The following is a 17,499-nucleotide window of genomic DNA, read 5'->3' on the forward strand; positions in this document are numbered from 1 at the left end:
ATTGTTTTACATTGTCTTATCGGGGCCTTTTATAGCTGACTATGCGGTATGGGCTTTGCTCATTGTTGAAGGCCGTACGGTGAGGCCAAATAAAAAAGTATGTGTGGTTCCAGTTACATCTGAAAAAAAGTTAGGGTAGGTAGGTAGGATTTTTTTTTTATTTTATGTTGGTTTTTTTTTACATTGAGTCTATGGGAGCAACATTCTGACTTTAACAGTGCTTAATGAAAAATGACAATAAAATCTTTAGGGTAGGCTTTTTTTAAGTCGAAAAAGTAGGGACGGCAGGGTTACTGGAACCACACATATATTTTTATTTGGCCTGACCTATAGTTGTTAATGTCTGTGTCATTTTGGTCTTTTGTGGATAGTTGTCTCATTGGCAATCATACCACATCTTCTTTTTTATATAGTCATGTTTTCTTACTGAGACACAATCATTATTGCTCAGTGATTTGCATAATGACAATCGAACTTATAATATGAACATTTGCCGTGAGCAGTGATATTAGTAAATGCAAATAAATATAATAAGCACATGTGTTTATTTCTTTTTTTAAATACAAATCTCTCAATAAGGCATGAAACGAACAGACTGAAAAGGAATAGAACGTTTCTTCAATGTCTTCCCGGTTGTCAGCACTTCATGCTAAATCATCTTTTCATAAATATTTATTTTATAACATCATATAGTGACAAATAAGTATAGATTATAACATGCCCTTTTCCATATTGGGCCTGGTATCATCCCGACACTCCCATATCGGCCTCGAGATATCTACTAGAACAGTTTTTTGTATTAATGAGGGCGTGGAAGGGGTCTCCTTCATTGCCGTATTCTTTATTATTTTAGTATAAATTGAGAGTAGAAATGGGAAATGTTTTTGAGACAATAACCGAAACAAAGAGTAAACTAGAGGCTCTAAAGAGCCTTTGTCGCTCACCTTGGTGTTTGTCCATATTAAACAAAGGACACAGATGGATTCATGACAAAATTGTGTTTTGGTGTCAGATGGTGATGTGTTTGAAGTTCTTACTTTACTGAACGTTCTTGCTACTTACAATTATCTCTATCTACAATGAACTTGGCCCATTAGTAACAGAGAAAATATTTTGTAAATTGACTATAAAGGGCAATAACTCCTTAAGGAGTCAACTGACAATTTTGGTCATGTTGACCTATTTGTAGATCTGACTTTGCTGAACTTTATTGATGTTAACAGTTTATCTCTATCTATATAAATATTCAAGATAATAACCAAAAACGGTAAAATTTCTTTAAAAATTACTAATTCAGGGGCAGCAATCCAACAACCAGTTGTCTGATTCGTCTGAAAATTTCAGGGCAGATAGATCTTGACTTGATTAACAATTTAACTTAGTCAGATTTGCTCTAAATGCTTTGGTTTCAGAATTATAAGCCTAAATCTACATTTTACCCCTATGTTCTATTTTTAGTCATAGCCACTATCTTGGTTGGTTGGCCCGATCACCCCACACATTTTTTAAACAAGATACTCCAATGATAATTGTGGCCAAGTTTGGTTAAACTTGGTCCAGTAGTTTCAGAGGAGAAGATTTTTCTAAAAGATTACAAAATACTACGAAAAAGTGGTAAAAAAATGACTATAAAGGGCAATAACTCCTTAAGGGGTCAACTGACCATTTTGGTCATGTTGACTTATTTGTAAATCTTACTTTGCTGAACATTATCGCTGTTTACAGTTTATCTCTATCTATAATTATATTCAAGATAATAAGAAAAAACTGCAAAATTTCCTTAAAATTACTAATTCAGGGGCAGCAACCAACCAACGGGTTGTCCGATTTGTCTGAAAATTTCAGGGCAGATAGATCTTGACCAAATAGATTATTTTACCTCTGTCAGATTTGCTCTAAATGCTTTGGTTTTAGAGTTATAAGACAAAATCTACATTTTACCCCTATGTTCTATTTTTAGCCATGGTGGCCATTTTGGTCAGTTGGCAGGGTCACGCCACACATTTTTTAAACTAGATACCCCAATGATGATTGCGGCCAAGTTTGGATTAACTTGGCCCAGTAGTTTCAGAGGAGAAGATTTTTGTAAAAGATTATTAAGATTTACGAAAGATGGTTAAAAATTGACTATAAAGGGCAATAACTCCTAAAGGGGTCAACTGACCATTTCGGTCATGTTGACTTATTTGTAAATCTTACTTTGCTGAACATTATTGCTGTTTACAGTTTATCTCTATCTATAATAATATTCAAGATAATAACCAAAAACAGTAAAATTTCCTTAAAATTACCAATTTAGGGGAAGCAACCCAACAACGGGTTGTCCAATTCATCTGAAAATTTCAGGGCAGATAGATCTTTACCTTATTAACAATTTTACCCATGTCAGATTTGCTCTAAATGGTTTGGTTTTGGAGTTATAAGCCAAATCTACATTTTACCCCTCTGTTCTATTTTTAGCCATGGCGGCCATCTTGGTTGGTTGGCAGGGTCACGCCACGCATTTTTTAAACTAGATACCCCAATGATGATTGTGGCCAAGTTTGGATTAATTTGGCCCAGTAGTTTCAGAGGAGAAGATTTTTGTAAAAGAATACTAAGATTTACGAAAAATGGTTAAAAATTGACTATAAAGGGCAATAACTCTTAAAGGAGTCAACTGACCATTTCGGTCATTTGACTTTTTTGTAAATCTTTCTTTGCTGAACATTATTGCTGTTTACAGTTTATCTCTATCTATAATAATATTCAAGATAATAACCAAAAACAGTAAAATTTCCTTAAAATTACCAATTTAGGGGCAGCAACCCAACAACGGTTGTCCGATTCATCTGAAAATTTCAGGGCAGATAGATCTTTACCTGATTAACAACTTTACCCCGCTCAGATTGCTCTAAATGCTTTGGTTTTGGAGTTATAAGCCAAAAACTGCATTCTACCCCTATGTTCTATTTTTAGCTATGGCGGCCATCTTGGTTGGTTGGCCGGGTCACTTGACACATTTTTTTAAACTAGATACCCCAATGATGATTGTGGCCAAGTTTGGTTTAATTTGACGAAGTAGTTTCAGAGGAGAAGATTTTTGTAAAAGTTAACGACGACGGACGACGGACAACAACGGACGACGGACGACGACGGACGCCGGACGCCGGACGCAAAGTGATGGGAAAAGCTCACTTGGCCCTTTCGGCCAGGTGAGCTAAAATAATAAAACCCACCAATTGGTCTTAAACACAGCCAGAAAATCCCGTATCCGCAGGCGAACTTCAGCTGGTCCATAAACAAAAATGGGTATTAGTGAAAATGGATGTCCTATTAAGCTTCAAAACATGTAAATGAACTAAATTTTAAAAACAAACATACAAGACTAAGAAAAGACAGAGGTTCCTGACTTGGGACAGGCGCAAAAATGCGGCAGGGTTAAGCATGTTTAATAAGATATCAACCCACCCCCTATAACTCTGGCCAAATGTTAAAAAAAAAAACAGCAATACGCACAGTAAAGCTCAGTTTAATAGAAGTCCGTGTCTGATGTCAGAATATGTAAGGGAGTTACCGTTTGATTTTTATGGGGGAAACGGGGGGCTACGATTAAATTTGAAAAAAAAGCAGGACAGGAGTTTTGAGTAAAACAAAGGCAGAATGAGATACTTTGCAAAAAAGGCAGAATAACAATCCATATAAAAAAGTCAGGATGAACTTATCTAAAAAGGCTGGACCGAAAAGAGTGAGAGAAAAAAACAGGACAGAGATACATAAAAAAGCAAGTATTGCAAAGTTTAAAAAAAAAGTGAAAGAAAATTGCATCAGTATTTGTGAGAAAAAAAACATAGAACCTTACATATAACTTACAATTTTCTTCAACAGACCAAAAATATTCTTCTCTCGAAATTTTAACTTTTACCATTTAAATACAGAATGTGTTCTGTTCTTTTATAATCAAAGATAGCAAAAAACCGGTGCTTTGCTTTTGTGCCAAGAGGCATTTCATTTGCGCCAAAAATAAAAACTTTAATTTGCGCCAATAATACAGGTAAAAAGTATTTAAGAATTTTTTGCGTAATAAGCATATTCCTCAGAAATCAGTTTCATGAAACCATACAAGTTATGTTAAAACTTAGTTAAAACACAGTTCTGTTACTTTGAACATATTTAAAAAGAAGTAAAATTACGAGTCATGCAGTTCTAAGCATTATACACTATAGCTATAGTAAACCTATATTTCCGTCCGTTGCTATCCTGGCTTTGCAAGTTTTATGGTACACCTTAACTATTTTTAATATGATGCATATATACATGATTAGGTTTTTAACGTATTGGTGATCATAAAAATACAGACTTTTGTTTGTCTTTGACATGACAATGTCCATAATTTTCATAACTTTATAATTCTAAATCTCAGTTTTGTGTTAGAAATGAGTCTGAACAATAGTCCAGGAGAAATACTGTAGAAACAAATCTGATTCACACTAAAGCAATAAGTATTTAACTTTTCCGTTATATTTTACATGTACCTGCATTACCTGTGAAATGGCGCAAATGTAGTTTTTATAGTTTAGTGGAATTGAAATATAACCTTGTGGCGCAAATGAAAGATTGGATTTTAAAAAAATTGTGCAAATGCAATGTCCCCATAAAAAAAACACTACTAGACCTTCATTAATAGCTCAATATCTATTTTACAACTTGTTCGTCTACACATAGATTTAATCATTTTAGCACCATAATTATTGTTAGTATTATTATAAACACAAGATAGAACAATACTTTTTTTAAAATACCAATATTTAATAAAACATAATCATAAAACATACAAAAGCTACTCTTAAAACAGTTGCATGTGTATGAGAGACTATCTAAAACGTTATATTGTACAATACGGACACTAAAATAAGAAATATAAAATACTTCAGTATTGATTATTAATAAACATTCATTTAAACACTTAACAAAACTTTTAAAACTTTCAAAATAAATATAAAATGTAAAAGTAAAAAAAAATGCAGTTGGTCTTTCGTTTAACGGACACTAGCTGTCAAATTCATGTGCACCGATTTTAATCAAATTCTCTTATTTGATTTATAACCATGTAAAACATTTATCCAAACTATTAAAAGTCTAAAATAAACAATTAACAAAATTGAACCATACTGGCTGCTAAAAGCGAATCATTATTGTATTATTTGCATTTCATTTATGATTGAGCCAAAAAATATGATATATTAGATTTTTTATATATCTCGTAGCTAGTGCCCCTTTAAGGAGATTTATCACAACTTAAAAGAAAGAAAATTACCAGCAAGATCACAGGAAACTTTCATAAAATAGATTAGCTGTCTCTCTCATAAAACTAAATGCACAAGGAATCCAGCGAGTATTCCATAGATAGACAGTTCATCCCTAGGACTATTCGAGACAGAGTCTTTGATTGGAGGGCTGCTTTCTGATTCCAATTTGAAATCATAAAATTTCTCATTACTTAAAACACATAGTAAAAAACCGACTTTATAATAATCCGTTCGATTTGACAGACCCATATCAAAATCGTGGGATATCAGTTTTCTATTGTGAAACACTAATAGTTTAAAGTCCATCACTTTTCTTGTTTCTGCGCATTTAAATTTCATCTCACAACTATCCAACGCAGGCAGTACATGTTCTTGATAAGGTTTTATGCAAGGTACTTTAAATGAATTAATTATATCAGCATTAGTATCTAGCCGTTTAAGAATGTTTGTAAATAATTCGTTTAAAGTTTTCCTTGACGAGTACTTGCAGAAGAACAAGCTTAAATCCCCATACAACTCTGTATTCGTGGACGGAAAATTCACTTTAGGTTCATTTTGTGCCAAACCACTAAATATATAGAGTGTGTTCATTGGTTTTGATTTTTGTGGAATAGCACAAAATTGATGAAGTTGACATTTAGCATCAGGAATGCAATGGTACCATGTTGCATTGTCGCATACTTCCCTCTGATGTTCACTTCTTTGCTCATGACCTACCGGACATTTGTCAACTTTTTCTGATGTTGTTAAAGACCATGTTATTGTAGCAAACAATCCAAAATATAAGATGAATGATTTTGCAGACATTTTGAACATGTATAAAACTGGAAAGAAATATTGTATATGATATGATCTACCGATCTGTTGTCCTGCAGGTCACTGATGATACTTGGTAGACAGACAATTCTATTAAAAAATAAAATCAATATAACAATTACATATATATATTAAGATCCATTTTGTTACATCTTGTGATCAATTTTATTTGGCAATCGCCAATGGCAGTCAGCAGGGTTAAAGAACATCAGTTGTTCGACCTGTTAGTCAAATGCGTTTTGTTTAAATATACTTTTTCACTTTTTTGGTCTTTTGGAAAATGTTGTTTGTGCTGTTTTTAGACCCTTCTACAGCGAAATTTGTTTGACATGCACACGTATAAAAATTGCGGGTTTTTTTCCAACGCAATCATAGGTTTGAACGTAGTTTTCAATTTAGACTCGTTTATATTTTTTGTTTGGGCATGTATCATATTTTCCCTCCGGTTTATATGATCCGTTCATCCTATATTGACTCTTAAAATTCAAGAGTTTATCTAAAAATGAGGGTATTTTTTCTTAAAATGAGGGTACTTTATCTAAAAATGAGGGTACTTTTTATTTTGCCTTCCAAATACCGTTTCGATCCCTAACATCACTGAAGAGACATTTATTGTCGAAATCCGGATCTGGTGTACTAAAGAAATATTGACACCGTATGTTTGTGGCACAGCATAGGTGGGCATGTGTTACCTTTCCACGTCAGTTTTAATCTAGCGGCGTACTACAGTACATGATATATAGGGCATGAAGATGTTACTGTTACAGATCAGCTAAATTATCTATAGTAAAGGATCCTACAAATTAATGTAAGATACAGTCACAGAAAATAATTATATTCATAAGTACGTCTGAGTCAGTGACAACCCTACAACAGATGTATCCATCAGATCGCCATCAATGATGGTGATACATGGCTGTGTACATAATGTATATACAACTCGTCTAAACATCAACCCAACAATGTTAGATCTGTAAATTTGCTTTCGCAAATTTTTGATTCTTCCCTCGCCGGGATTCGAACCCATGCTACTGTGATATCGTGACACCAAATCGCCTGCACTGCAGCCGTCCCGCTAGACCACACGACCACTGATATCGTGACACCAAATCGCCTGCACTACAGCCGTCCCATTAGACCACACGACTATATATATATATATAGCATTTTTTTGTTATAAGATGTGTTTTTAATCATTTGATCATTAAATATAAGAATATTGCAGATTTTGTCAATTGTGGACAAGTGTTGTATATAAAGCTAAAATCTCTAGTATGCAAAATTTTCGAAGTATAATATATGTAATATTCGTCTAAGAGGTGTCTTGTAAATAAATAAATAAAATACATATTGTATAAAACTATATATGTATGAGACGACATCAAAAGATCAATGTAAGATAAAAAAAAAAAAAAAAAAAAAAACAGGGGGTGGCTTGGGGGGTGTTGAATTGCAGCAGTATTTGGTTATCCGACTCCGACATTGATTTTTACATATATCCATAATATCCATATAGGCAAACCAATTTTTCCCAAATTAAGTTAACAGGGGGGGGGGGGGGGGGGGGGGGGGGTCAGTGAAAAAACTATGTGAATAAAGTTTTTATCCTTTATCCTTATTGATGTGGTTCATAGGTGTTTCACATATTTTGACTTGTTTATAGAAAAGATCGTTGGTTTTTCCAATTTGATGAATTATTTAACACTAGTTATTTTTTGGGTCTAATATAGCTTGCTGTTCGATGTGAGCCAAGGCTCCGTAATTTGACTTATTATGGTTTACTTTTACAAGTTGTGACTTGGATTTAGAGTTGTCTCATTTGCACTCACACCACATCATCTTATGTATATGTACAAAGGCCTCACTTTTTATAATGTTCAATAAACACGTAAATTCTTGTCGCGAAACACTATAAGCCTTTTGTGCCATATAACATTGTCCATCCTGTACTTAACGGCATAACAAGGACTCGGTATATTTATCTCCGGCGCAGAGATCATATCCGTTCCGTTCAATACTTCGTAACTTTACACTTATAAAGTTTGCAGAGAATGTATGGAACGGATATGCACACTGCGCCGGAGATTGTCGGTATATACGAATTTAGTTAAAGGTGGAGTAAAGGAAGCATGCTTCAATCAATCCGAGCAATCCATTCTCATACTGACGGCCGTTAAGCATATTAAACATAAGCCGAACACTTAAACTAAAACATGCAAAGTTCATTGGATCTCTAAAATTAACAATAAAGCCTTTAGTTTTCTCGTTTGAAGTGTTTCACATTGTCATTTCTGGGCCTTTTATAGTTGACTATATCCGGTTTGGGCTTTGTTTATTGTTGAAGGCCGTACGTTGACCTATACTTGTTAATTTCTGTGTCATTTTGGTCACTTGTGGAGAGTTGTCTCATTGGCAATCATACCACATCTACTTTTTATATAATATACTTATAGGTTTTATGGGAGGGGTTGTCCTACTGCTAGCTGTCTTTTTTTTTCACTTGCATTTTTTTAAACATGTTGTATTAGCTATGAATCACGGTTCTGTAATCAGACTGTATGATTTGGAAGGGGATTTTTAATTGTTTTTGCTGAAGAAATACTACTAGTCTCGGGGAGTGTCCAATTATAATTAATATAGACATACGACTGAGTCAATATAGAGAAAAGAAATTCCACCTGCTAAAAGTCTGTTATATAAGTCTACACTATAATGCAGAGCTGGACATTCTAAATAAAACAATGTTAAACTGTTGAAATACTTACTTCACGTATAGTCCTTAAGTGTAGTAAGAGTATGTGTAGCGGTATGTCACTGCTTCCAGTTGGGGTCTTTCAAATGGTTTTAGAAACGGAAATAATTCATCTCATTTGATAAACAAATTCTAGTCTTGTAATGGTTTCTTGTTGCTGCTGCTCTTGCTATAAAGATATATATTTAATTACGATACTAGGGTTGATTTAAGTATTAAATGTCTTGCAATTCTTAGTTTTAAGTTTCAAAGTTGATGATGATGATGACTCAGTGTCAAATTCAATATTGCTTTCAGAATACTTTCACATAATATTGGAAGTCGCCATCGGTTTTTCTTTTACAAGTTGTGACTTGGATGGAGAGTTGTGACATTGGCACTTATAACATATCTTCGTATATCTATGTGAGGACAAAGGTTGAGATATCAAAAGATTAATGAAACCTCTTTCTGTATTCATGTGTCTGATCGAAGCCATGACTCGACAGTATTTGTAAAAAAGTTTAAGCGCAAGGAGATACAAATTGTCCAATGCTAACGATTTTTGTATTTCAGTGATGTAGATAACTAAAAGTGTAGCGCTGCTGCAATTCCAAGCGCTGCAAATGTGAAGGATTGCGCTGTAGATAAAATAAAAAGCAATCAACTATTGAGATCTATGTCAAGTTAAGCTTTGAAGAAATAAATTCTAGCGCTTGGGATTTGATAACAAAACAATTGACTGTATAGCGTCTGTGCCGAACTTTCCATCTCAAATGCTAGACTAGTAATCTTCAGCGCTAGATCTTTAATCTAGACCACAGGCACTTAGCTCGGAAAAAAAATCCTATATATACATGTACAATATAAGATTATTTTCTGAGATAAGTGTCTGTGATAAGACTTCGTTCTTATGTTGTACTGTTATACCACTGTCCCAGGTTAGGGGGAGGGTTGGGATCCCGCTAACATGTTTAACCCCGCCACATTAATTATGTATGTGCCTGTCCCAAGTCAGGAGCCTGTAATTCAGTGGTTGTCGTTTGTTTATGTGTTATATATTTGTTTTTCGTTCATTTTTTTACATAAATAAGGCCGTTAGTTTTCTCGCTTGAATTTTTTTACATTGTCTTATCGAGTCCTTTTATAGCTGACTATATGCAGTATGGGCTTTGCTCATTGTTGAAGGTCGTACGGTGACCTATAATTGTTAAAGTTTGTGTCATTTTGGTCTTTTGTGGATAGTTGTCTCATTGGCAATCATACCACATCTTCTTTTTTATATTTAAAAAAAATAGCTATATTTTAGATTTTTTTTACAACCAAAGGTCTCTTTACAAGCTGCTGAAGTCTAAATTGGCAATGGAAATGTCATACAATAGACGACAAGTTTATGACTTTTGATGGTTGTATGTGATTGACACTTAAGGATTTCGCTACTCAGTTTCAAAAAAAATAGCTTTCCATAACACTAGTATATATTGATAGGGCATTTATAAAATCACAAAAGCGGGAAAAAAATGTAGGGGTCAATGTGTTTGTTTTCGAGATATTAACCATTGAAATTTTGGCGGGAAAATATTCTCTGACTTGATTTTTCATAGCTTTATCGTTCAAGTTCTCAAAAACTATTAAAAAATAAATAACATTTTATAAGACTTTTACAAATAGCAAATAATTATACGTGTCAAAGATTTATAAAAAGAATAATGTACAATCCCAGTCCAAAATCAGTCTAGTTATATGCCGAAATCTGCAAATTTAGACAGATTTGCAATTTATTGGTAAGACGTTTCATTTATATAAAGAAAACTTGCTAATTTATAATATAACTCAAAATAATCTAATTTTGAATGTAATGCGTCTTCTGATTGGCTGACGTTATTTCGTTATCAGCCCATAGTCATAATTTAGTCATGTGATCGTGACGTCATCGACGTTTTTTCATGGTGTTCGACGGTTTAAAATGGAATTTAGGATTAAAATATATTAAATGACTGTAATATTTTTTCTGTCTATTTGAAATAACAAACAAAAAATTGGTGCACACTGTAAAATAACCCGCTACGCTCGTTATTTAGCGTGCACCAAATGTATTATGTTATTTCTTCATAGACAGAAAAAAATATTACAGTCATTCCTTAAATATTAAACAAATTTCAAATTTTGTGTATTTATATTCAATATATTCAAATAAGCCATTTAAGGGGAGATAACTCTCTAAGTAATGAAAATACTGGACTGAAAGGGATTTCTTTTTTCATTTCTTGTAGTTAGAAAACAAGTTTTTGACACCATTTTTTTCTTTTTTACTTTCTTACAATTTATTTCATAGCTTTTTTTTGGCACACAAAATCTAAGCAATTTTCAACGACTCGTAGATTGCTAATTAGAACGATGACCCATTCTTTTTATCATATTTTTGAAAAAAAAACATAGTGCAATCTTCACTTTGGCTAAGTATAAGAAAATTCTATCTCAAGAATTAAATATATCTATGATGTACCTTTTACTAGTTTAAAGATTGATTCAACAGAAGATCTCAACATTGTGCCCGAATATCACAACCGGTACCAAAATATCTCAACATGACATATTTTTATAACATATTCAGCTTAATGAAGTTGTATTCGTAAAGAAAAAGAACAAACTGTAATTCTATGTTTATAAGGTTTTAGAAAAATACTAATTTACTGATATATGTTAGCTTTAACGATGACTGCACTTTCATTTTGTCAATAACTGACGGAACTGGCGACATTTACTTGCTGGAGAAAAGTCATTCCGATGTCATTTTAAATAATATTGGTCCGTATTATACACGAAAAAAATCCTAATTCAATTATCTATGGCATGGCATTCACCTATTTTACCAAAAAAAAACAACATCGATTTTCAGTAAATTGACGAAAAGTAGTCCTACCCTGTGTTTATTTTGGATATTTGGAACCAGAAAGGCTCAACAGGAAGTGTCAGAATACTTTTTTCCGTCTCCACCATTTGGTAAACCATCTAATCTCAACCAAATATATTATTCTGTATTCTGTTAGAAAACAAGTTCTTTGACACCATTTTTTTTCTTTTTTACTTTCTTACAATTTATTTCATAGCTTTTTTTTGGCACACAAAATCTAAGCAATTTTCAACGACTCGTAGATTGCTAATTAGAACGATGACCCATTCTTTTTATCATATTTTTGATAAGATTTAGATAGAGTTTAATGCAAATGATCATACTATGAAATTGTACTCACAAAATATGAAATATTTTTATCCCCGTTATTTTATATAAATCAACAAATTCCCTCCTGTCTCACAATTTTTCACTCAAATAGATTTTTCTTATCTCCCAAAGTTATTTGTCAGATTTATTTTTATCACAGTAAGACATTAGTCTTTATCAATCTTAGTCAATCTATATTTATAGATCTACGTCCTTTTGCAATTCAAATATCTATATATAAATCTTGGTTTTCAGAATATCAATAATTAGATTTAATACCGTATAGTCAACGCCATTTATGTAAATAAATGTCCTACATGATGATTGGCTATTTTTCTCCATGAAATCTTGTTAATTAGTATGAACAAAGGGGTTATTTTCAGATTTCAATTTGAACTACGAAAAATGACCAGATGAACCTTTAAATAGTTGATATAAAATGTATCGATTGAATGAACAAGAATCTGGGTGAGAGGGAAACAGAAATGTATGGTACATGTAAGTGGACTTTGAACTTTATTTCATGATATATATGACTCACTTCTTTAGCTCCATTGTCTCACACCAAGTGTTCCAGTTCAATTGATGTAGACCCGAAAGAAGATTGTTGAACACTCCCTTTCAATCAAAAATACATATGACCTGCGACATACAATTTGTAAGTAAACTGTTCCAGATATAATAAAACCTTAGCTGTGGTGGGGCTCAAGGGTGGGGCCCCTTCCCGGGGCCCTCCCCCTCTCAACTAACAATGATGGAGAAAAAACATCAATGAAATAATGCACAATTCGATTATCTTTAACAATAGTCGAAAAAGACACTTACCAGACATTAACAAATTATTCCGATAATTGTAAAATAGACATAATTTATAAATGGGTAGCCTTTAAACTTCATTTTGATTGGACTAAGTGATTATTAGGAGGGTCTGGATGGGGGGGGTCTGTTATTCTTTAAACATTTAATATTTACCCCTTTTTTCTCTAATCTTTAAAAAATTATCCCCTTTTTTCTCTAATTTTCCAAAAATTAACCCTTTTATTCTCTAATCTTCTATTTTTTGGCCCGTTATTCTCTAATCTTCAATTTTTAAGGGCATTATTCTTTAATCATTTAACCCCATCCAAACCCTCTATTAGGGTTCTTCTGATTAACGTAAAGATGTTGTTGAATGAAAACAACAGTGGCGGATTCAGGGGGGGGTACGGTAGTTGGAACCCCCCCCCTTTTTTTTGAACGACCAATTCATTTGAATGGGGACATGTATACGCCACCGAACAGTTACATGTATTATAAATTTAAATAACCAATAAAAAAATCAAACAGGTACAATTTATAAATGTTACCTTAAAAGGTAATACGAATCCTTATCAAGGCTGCACGCATACGACTAATATTTAGAATTGATAAAACTATAAATATAAAATGTGTGGGAATATATATATATATACAACTCGTCTAAACATCAACCCAACAATGTTAGATTATGAATATATATGTGTGTGTTTATAATAAGATACTAAGATAAAGTCTCAAGTATGGACATATGTTAAGTGATTTTAGTACAGTGGAAATTAGTTGCATATCTTTAACATGAAGGATAGGCAGGATAATTATCTAGACAACACTTTGTTTGACATAAAGTGAAAGAGTTTTTTTCACGATTTTGAGATCAAGCACTGTTGAATCAAAATGTTGCTGACATAGGCTCAATGTAAACAAAACATTAAAATTAAGAAAAAATCACTACCTACCTACCCTATATTTTTTCAGCATCTAACAGTAAACACATTTTGATACAATATTACATTAGTAGAAAATGAAGGGACCTTTTGATTATAATGAATCGATATAGTAGCTGTGATGTTTAGACTAATTTAGCAAGACCTTGTCATATTGAGCAGTAAAGCCTGACTATTGTCGATTGTGAGGATCATATGTTGGTCGCAAGGCGTCTTCTTTTTTTTGTGTTGTTGGGTTGCTTTCTTATACCCATATCTACTTTCCATTTTAACACTCATCTGAATGATCTCACCACACTAAACACCTGCCCTGGGACAGTGGTGAAACCACAGTCGCCTGAAGATTTCATAATTATAGCGAAAAAATGGGGGAAATAAAATATTTTTCGCGGCCTGAAGATTTCATAATTATAGCGAAAAAATGGGGGAAATAAAATATTTTTAGTAGTATTATATTATAAAAAATGGGGGAAATAAAACATTTTATTTCCCCCATTTTTTTGCTATAATTATGAAATCTTCGAGCGACTGTGGTGAAACTCACGAAGTAGCAATCTAAAAGAACTGACAGCTCAAAATCAAATTTCAACTGAAAAATTACTCCCTCCCCCAACTTCATGTTGCTGCATATATGGTTAATGCATATACGCATTAACAGTCCAACTCTTAGCATTGTCTAGTTTAGGGGCCCCTTTTTTCAAAACCTGAATTGACATCTAGTTTACTAAGGTATTTATTTCAGTCGTGTATTGTAATCATGTCCTTCCATCCGCTAAAAAGGTTTCTGCGAAGTTTTATTCTAAATATTTTCTCGAAAACCAATGTATACAGACTTATTTTAGAGGCCCCTCATGGGGGGTCCTAGTAATCACATAACCACCATTTTTTTGCCAATATAATCACATAATCATTAAATATTTGCTTATCTTTAGTAATCAAATAATCATAAACTAAAAATACAGTCCTAGGTAATCAAATAATCATGAAATATTTGGCTTAATAATCAAATAATCATTAAAAAAACGGCCACGTAATCACATAATCAAAAACCCCATGAGGGCCCTCATTTTATTTCTATGTATATTATCTGAAAATTTTCACACATAAATTTACATGTAGATATTTTGTTATGTAAATTTCTTTTTTCTTGTGATAAAAAATGCAGATTGAAGTGACTAGTGAATGAGAAAAAATACTTATAACTACATGTACACTATATAATTGCCAAATTTAGTTTGGCATGCACATATACATACCTTAACATAGCAGTTACCAATTACGTGTTGTGAGGCACGAAGGTTGAACATTTATTGAATAACAAACATGATATAATCATGCGCATAAAATGATATAAAGTTCATGAAGAGTTAAGTTTTTTACTAACATGGATATGGTGAAGATTATGTTTTAACATCAACGAATAAAAGGTCAGTGAAGCTATACTTTCAAAAACGTAAATTAACGTAAATTAGCTCATTTAACATATATTTCTATAAATAGTTTTGACAATTAAGTAACACTTTTTTTTAGGGGGGGGCACATATTCATAAACAAATCATGCAGACATTTTTTTCATGCTCTATATTAACTAAATAAATTGTAAACATCATACTTACAGAAAAGGAAAATGTTCGTATATATTTTATATGATCTTTTATTACTCCTGAGTGAAGTTTAAGCTCCAATACATTGCATATGTAGCAGGAACAATTCTGCCTAAGATTCGGGGATGCGGACCACAGCTTATTCTAGTTTGTAAACTGATGTGTGGGGAAAACGACTGATGCCAAAAGTGATGCGCTATAATATATCTAAGTAAATGAAAACCAAAAACTGAAAACAATATATAATTTAATCAGCAAAGTACAACTGTTATCATGTGAAGCCAAAACTAAAGAGACATGGAGCAGTCAATGACTTCAATTTAACCGTGCTAAGGAGGCATGTAGCAAATGCACTATTCTTATCGAAGGATGGAAAGCTTGGCTTTCCTTGTTGGGACTGAATGTCAGTCCTCAGAGGATTCAAAGTAAGAATCTAAAAGAACTTATATAAAATATATAAATCTCTCACAGAAGGTATCCAGAGAATTTGCAACGATGCAAATATTAAACTTAACAATTAAGATAAATATCTCTAACTAATGATTTCAAATAGCAAAATTTATGTAATTTAACAAATATATACGGAATAAACTTCATGTAAATTATTAAATAAGAAAATATGAAATTTATAGTTTTAAACAAGGGAAATAATAATGTAATAATAATCCTAACTGCCACAATATACTTTTAAAAAAAAAACACACTTTAATATACAATTGTTACCTCTCGGAGTTACATCAACATTTGTTATAGTATTACACAATATTACTGTAAATTTCCCTTTGTATATTCTAAATTTAGTATATATCATCTATTTTTAGTTCAGGGGAAACCATTTTAAAATATCAACAATTTAAATTACGATAATCTGTAAATATATATTTTTTTTACTTGATAAGTAAATCACAACGTTAAAAATCACTTATCTTAGAAAAACATCCAAACGTTTGACATAAAATGTATGTATCACTTTGAATAATATATATTTCAAGATTTCTAAACTTTATTTAAAATATCATGTTTTGTTAATGTTGTTAGGGGCACAAAGAGTCTCGGAGGAGATTCATTTATCAATATATTTATGAACTTATAATAATTTGTCACAAATTTTGACAAAAACAAAACGTATCTTGTTTTATTCTAATAAAGGTATTTTTTTACTAAATATGTTGCATGCATGTTAAAATAAAATATTGAACGACAAGCACATGTATAAATTTCTATTTTTTGGAAATATATACATCATATACATCATATACGTTACAATACATTGGTTAAAGTTTACTGGATGTATATTGCTCAAATTAAACGCAAGAAAAAAAACAAAATACTCATTGAGTCGAAAACATATCATACTTTTACTTATATTAAAGGTAGATTTTTTTTAAATTAAAAGTCATGTTCGTTAAAAAAAAATGAAAAGTTTTTATTTGTTTAAAGACAGATCACAGTATTTCACAATATAATGAAATCATTTTTTTTTTAGAAAGAATGAATTTACTGGCTTGAGATACTCTATAACATTTGAACTCTATTTTTTTTTCAGAATGTGAATATTTGTTAATAGAATGAATGACATAGCAAATGCATGGTTCAATAGAAATGATCAGCCGGGCACATACAGGAATGGAAGTCTTAGCTTTACTGGAAACGCTGGGGATTTTTTTAATCAAAACACACGAAGTGAAACAGATAGCAGTAGGACTACATCATTTAACAATTCTCAAAACTCGAGACGAGGACCGAAGTACCCACAATACTCAATTACATGTATAAGACTTTCTACTTTTCAAACATGGCCAACCAGTATACAACAACACCCAGAAACTATGGCAGAGGCAGGATTTTATTATATAGGTATACACATTATTTTCACTGACCAGGTCCTTAATAGATAACACTGTAACACATATAAAAACAAGAATGTGTCCAAAGTACACGGATGCCCCACTCGCACTATCATTTTCCATGTTCAATGGACCGTGAAAATGGGTAAAAAATATAATTAGGCATTAAAATTAGAAAGATCATATCATAGGGAACATTTGTACTAAGTTTCAAGTTGATTGGACTTCAACGTCATCAAAAACTACCT

General features: G+C 32.3%; 1 protein-coding gene and 1 long non-coding RNA gene across 4 annotated transcripts in view; one reads left to right on the plus strand and one right to left on the minus strand.

Annotated features, from left to right (window-relative positions):
* LOC134686722 (uncharacterized) lies at positions 1-15,497 on the minus strand. The gene is made up of 3 exons (XR_010101653.1): positions 15,417-15,497; positions 8,870-9,025; positions 1-6,194 (listed from the first exon to the last, which is right to left on the minus strand). It is a non-coding gene; the product is annotated as an uncharacterized LOC134686722 (long non-coding RNA).
* Positions 12,405-17,499, plus strand: part of LOC134686721 (baculoviral IAP repeat-containing protein 2-like) — a 15,612-nt gene continuing 10,517 nt past the window's right edge. The window contains exons 1-2 of one of the 3 annotated variants that reach the window (XM_063546428.1): positions 12,405-12,556; positions 16,951-17,261. In XM_063546428.1, coding sequence (XP_063402498.1) covers positions 16,973-17,261 — 289 coding nt within the window. In that variant the 5' untranslated portion in view covers positions 12,405-12,556; positions 16,951-16,972. Of the gene's footprint in view, positions 12,557-15,045; positions 15,228-16,253; positions 16,364-16,950; positions 17,262-17,499 lie in introns of those variants that run through there. The other 2 variants (XM_063546426.1, XM_063546427.1) reach the window with 2 other exon arrangements.

This window comes from Mytilus trossulus, chromosome 10 (assembly GCF_036588685.1).
Source record: "Mytilus trossulus isolate FHL-02 chromosome 10, PNRI_Mtr1.1.1.hap1, whole genome shotgun sequence".
Lineage (NCBI taxonomy): Eukaryota > Metazoa > Mollusca > Bivalvia > Mytilida > Mytilidae > Mytilus > Mytilus trossulus.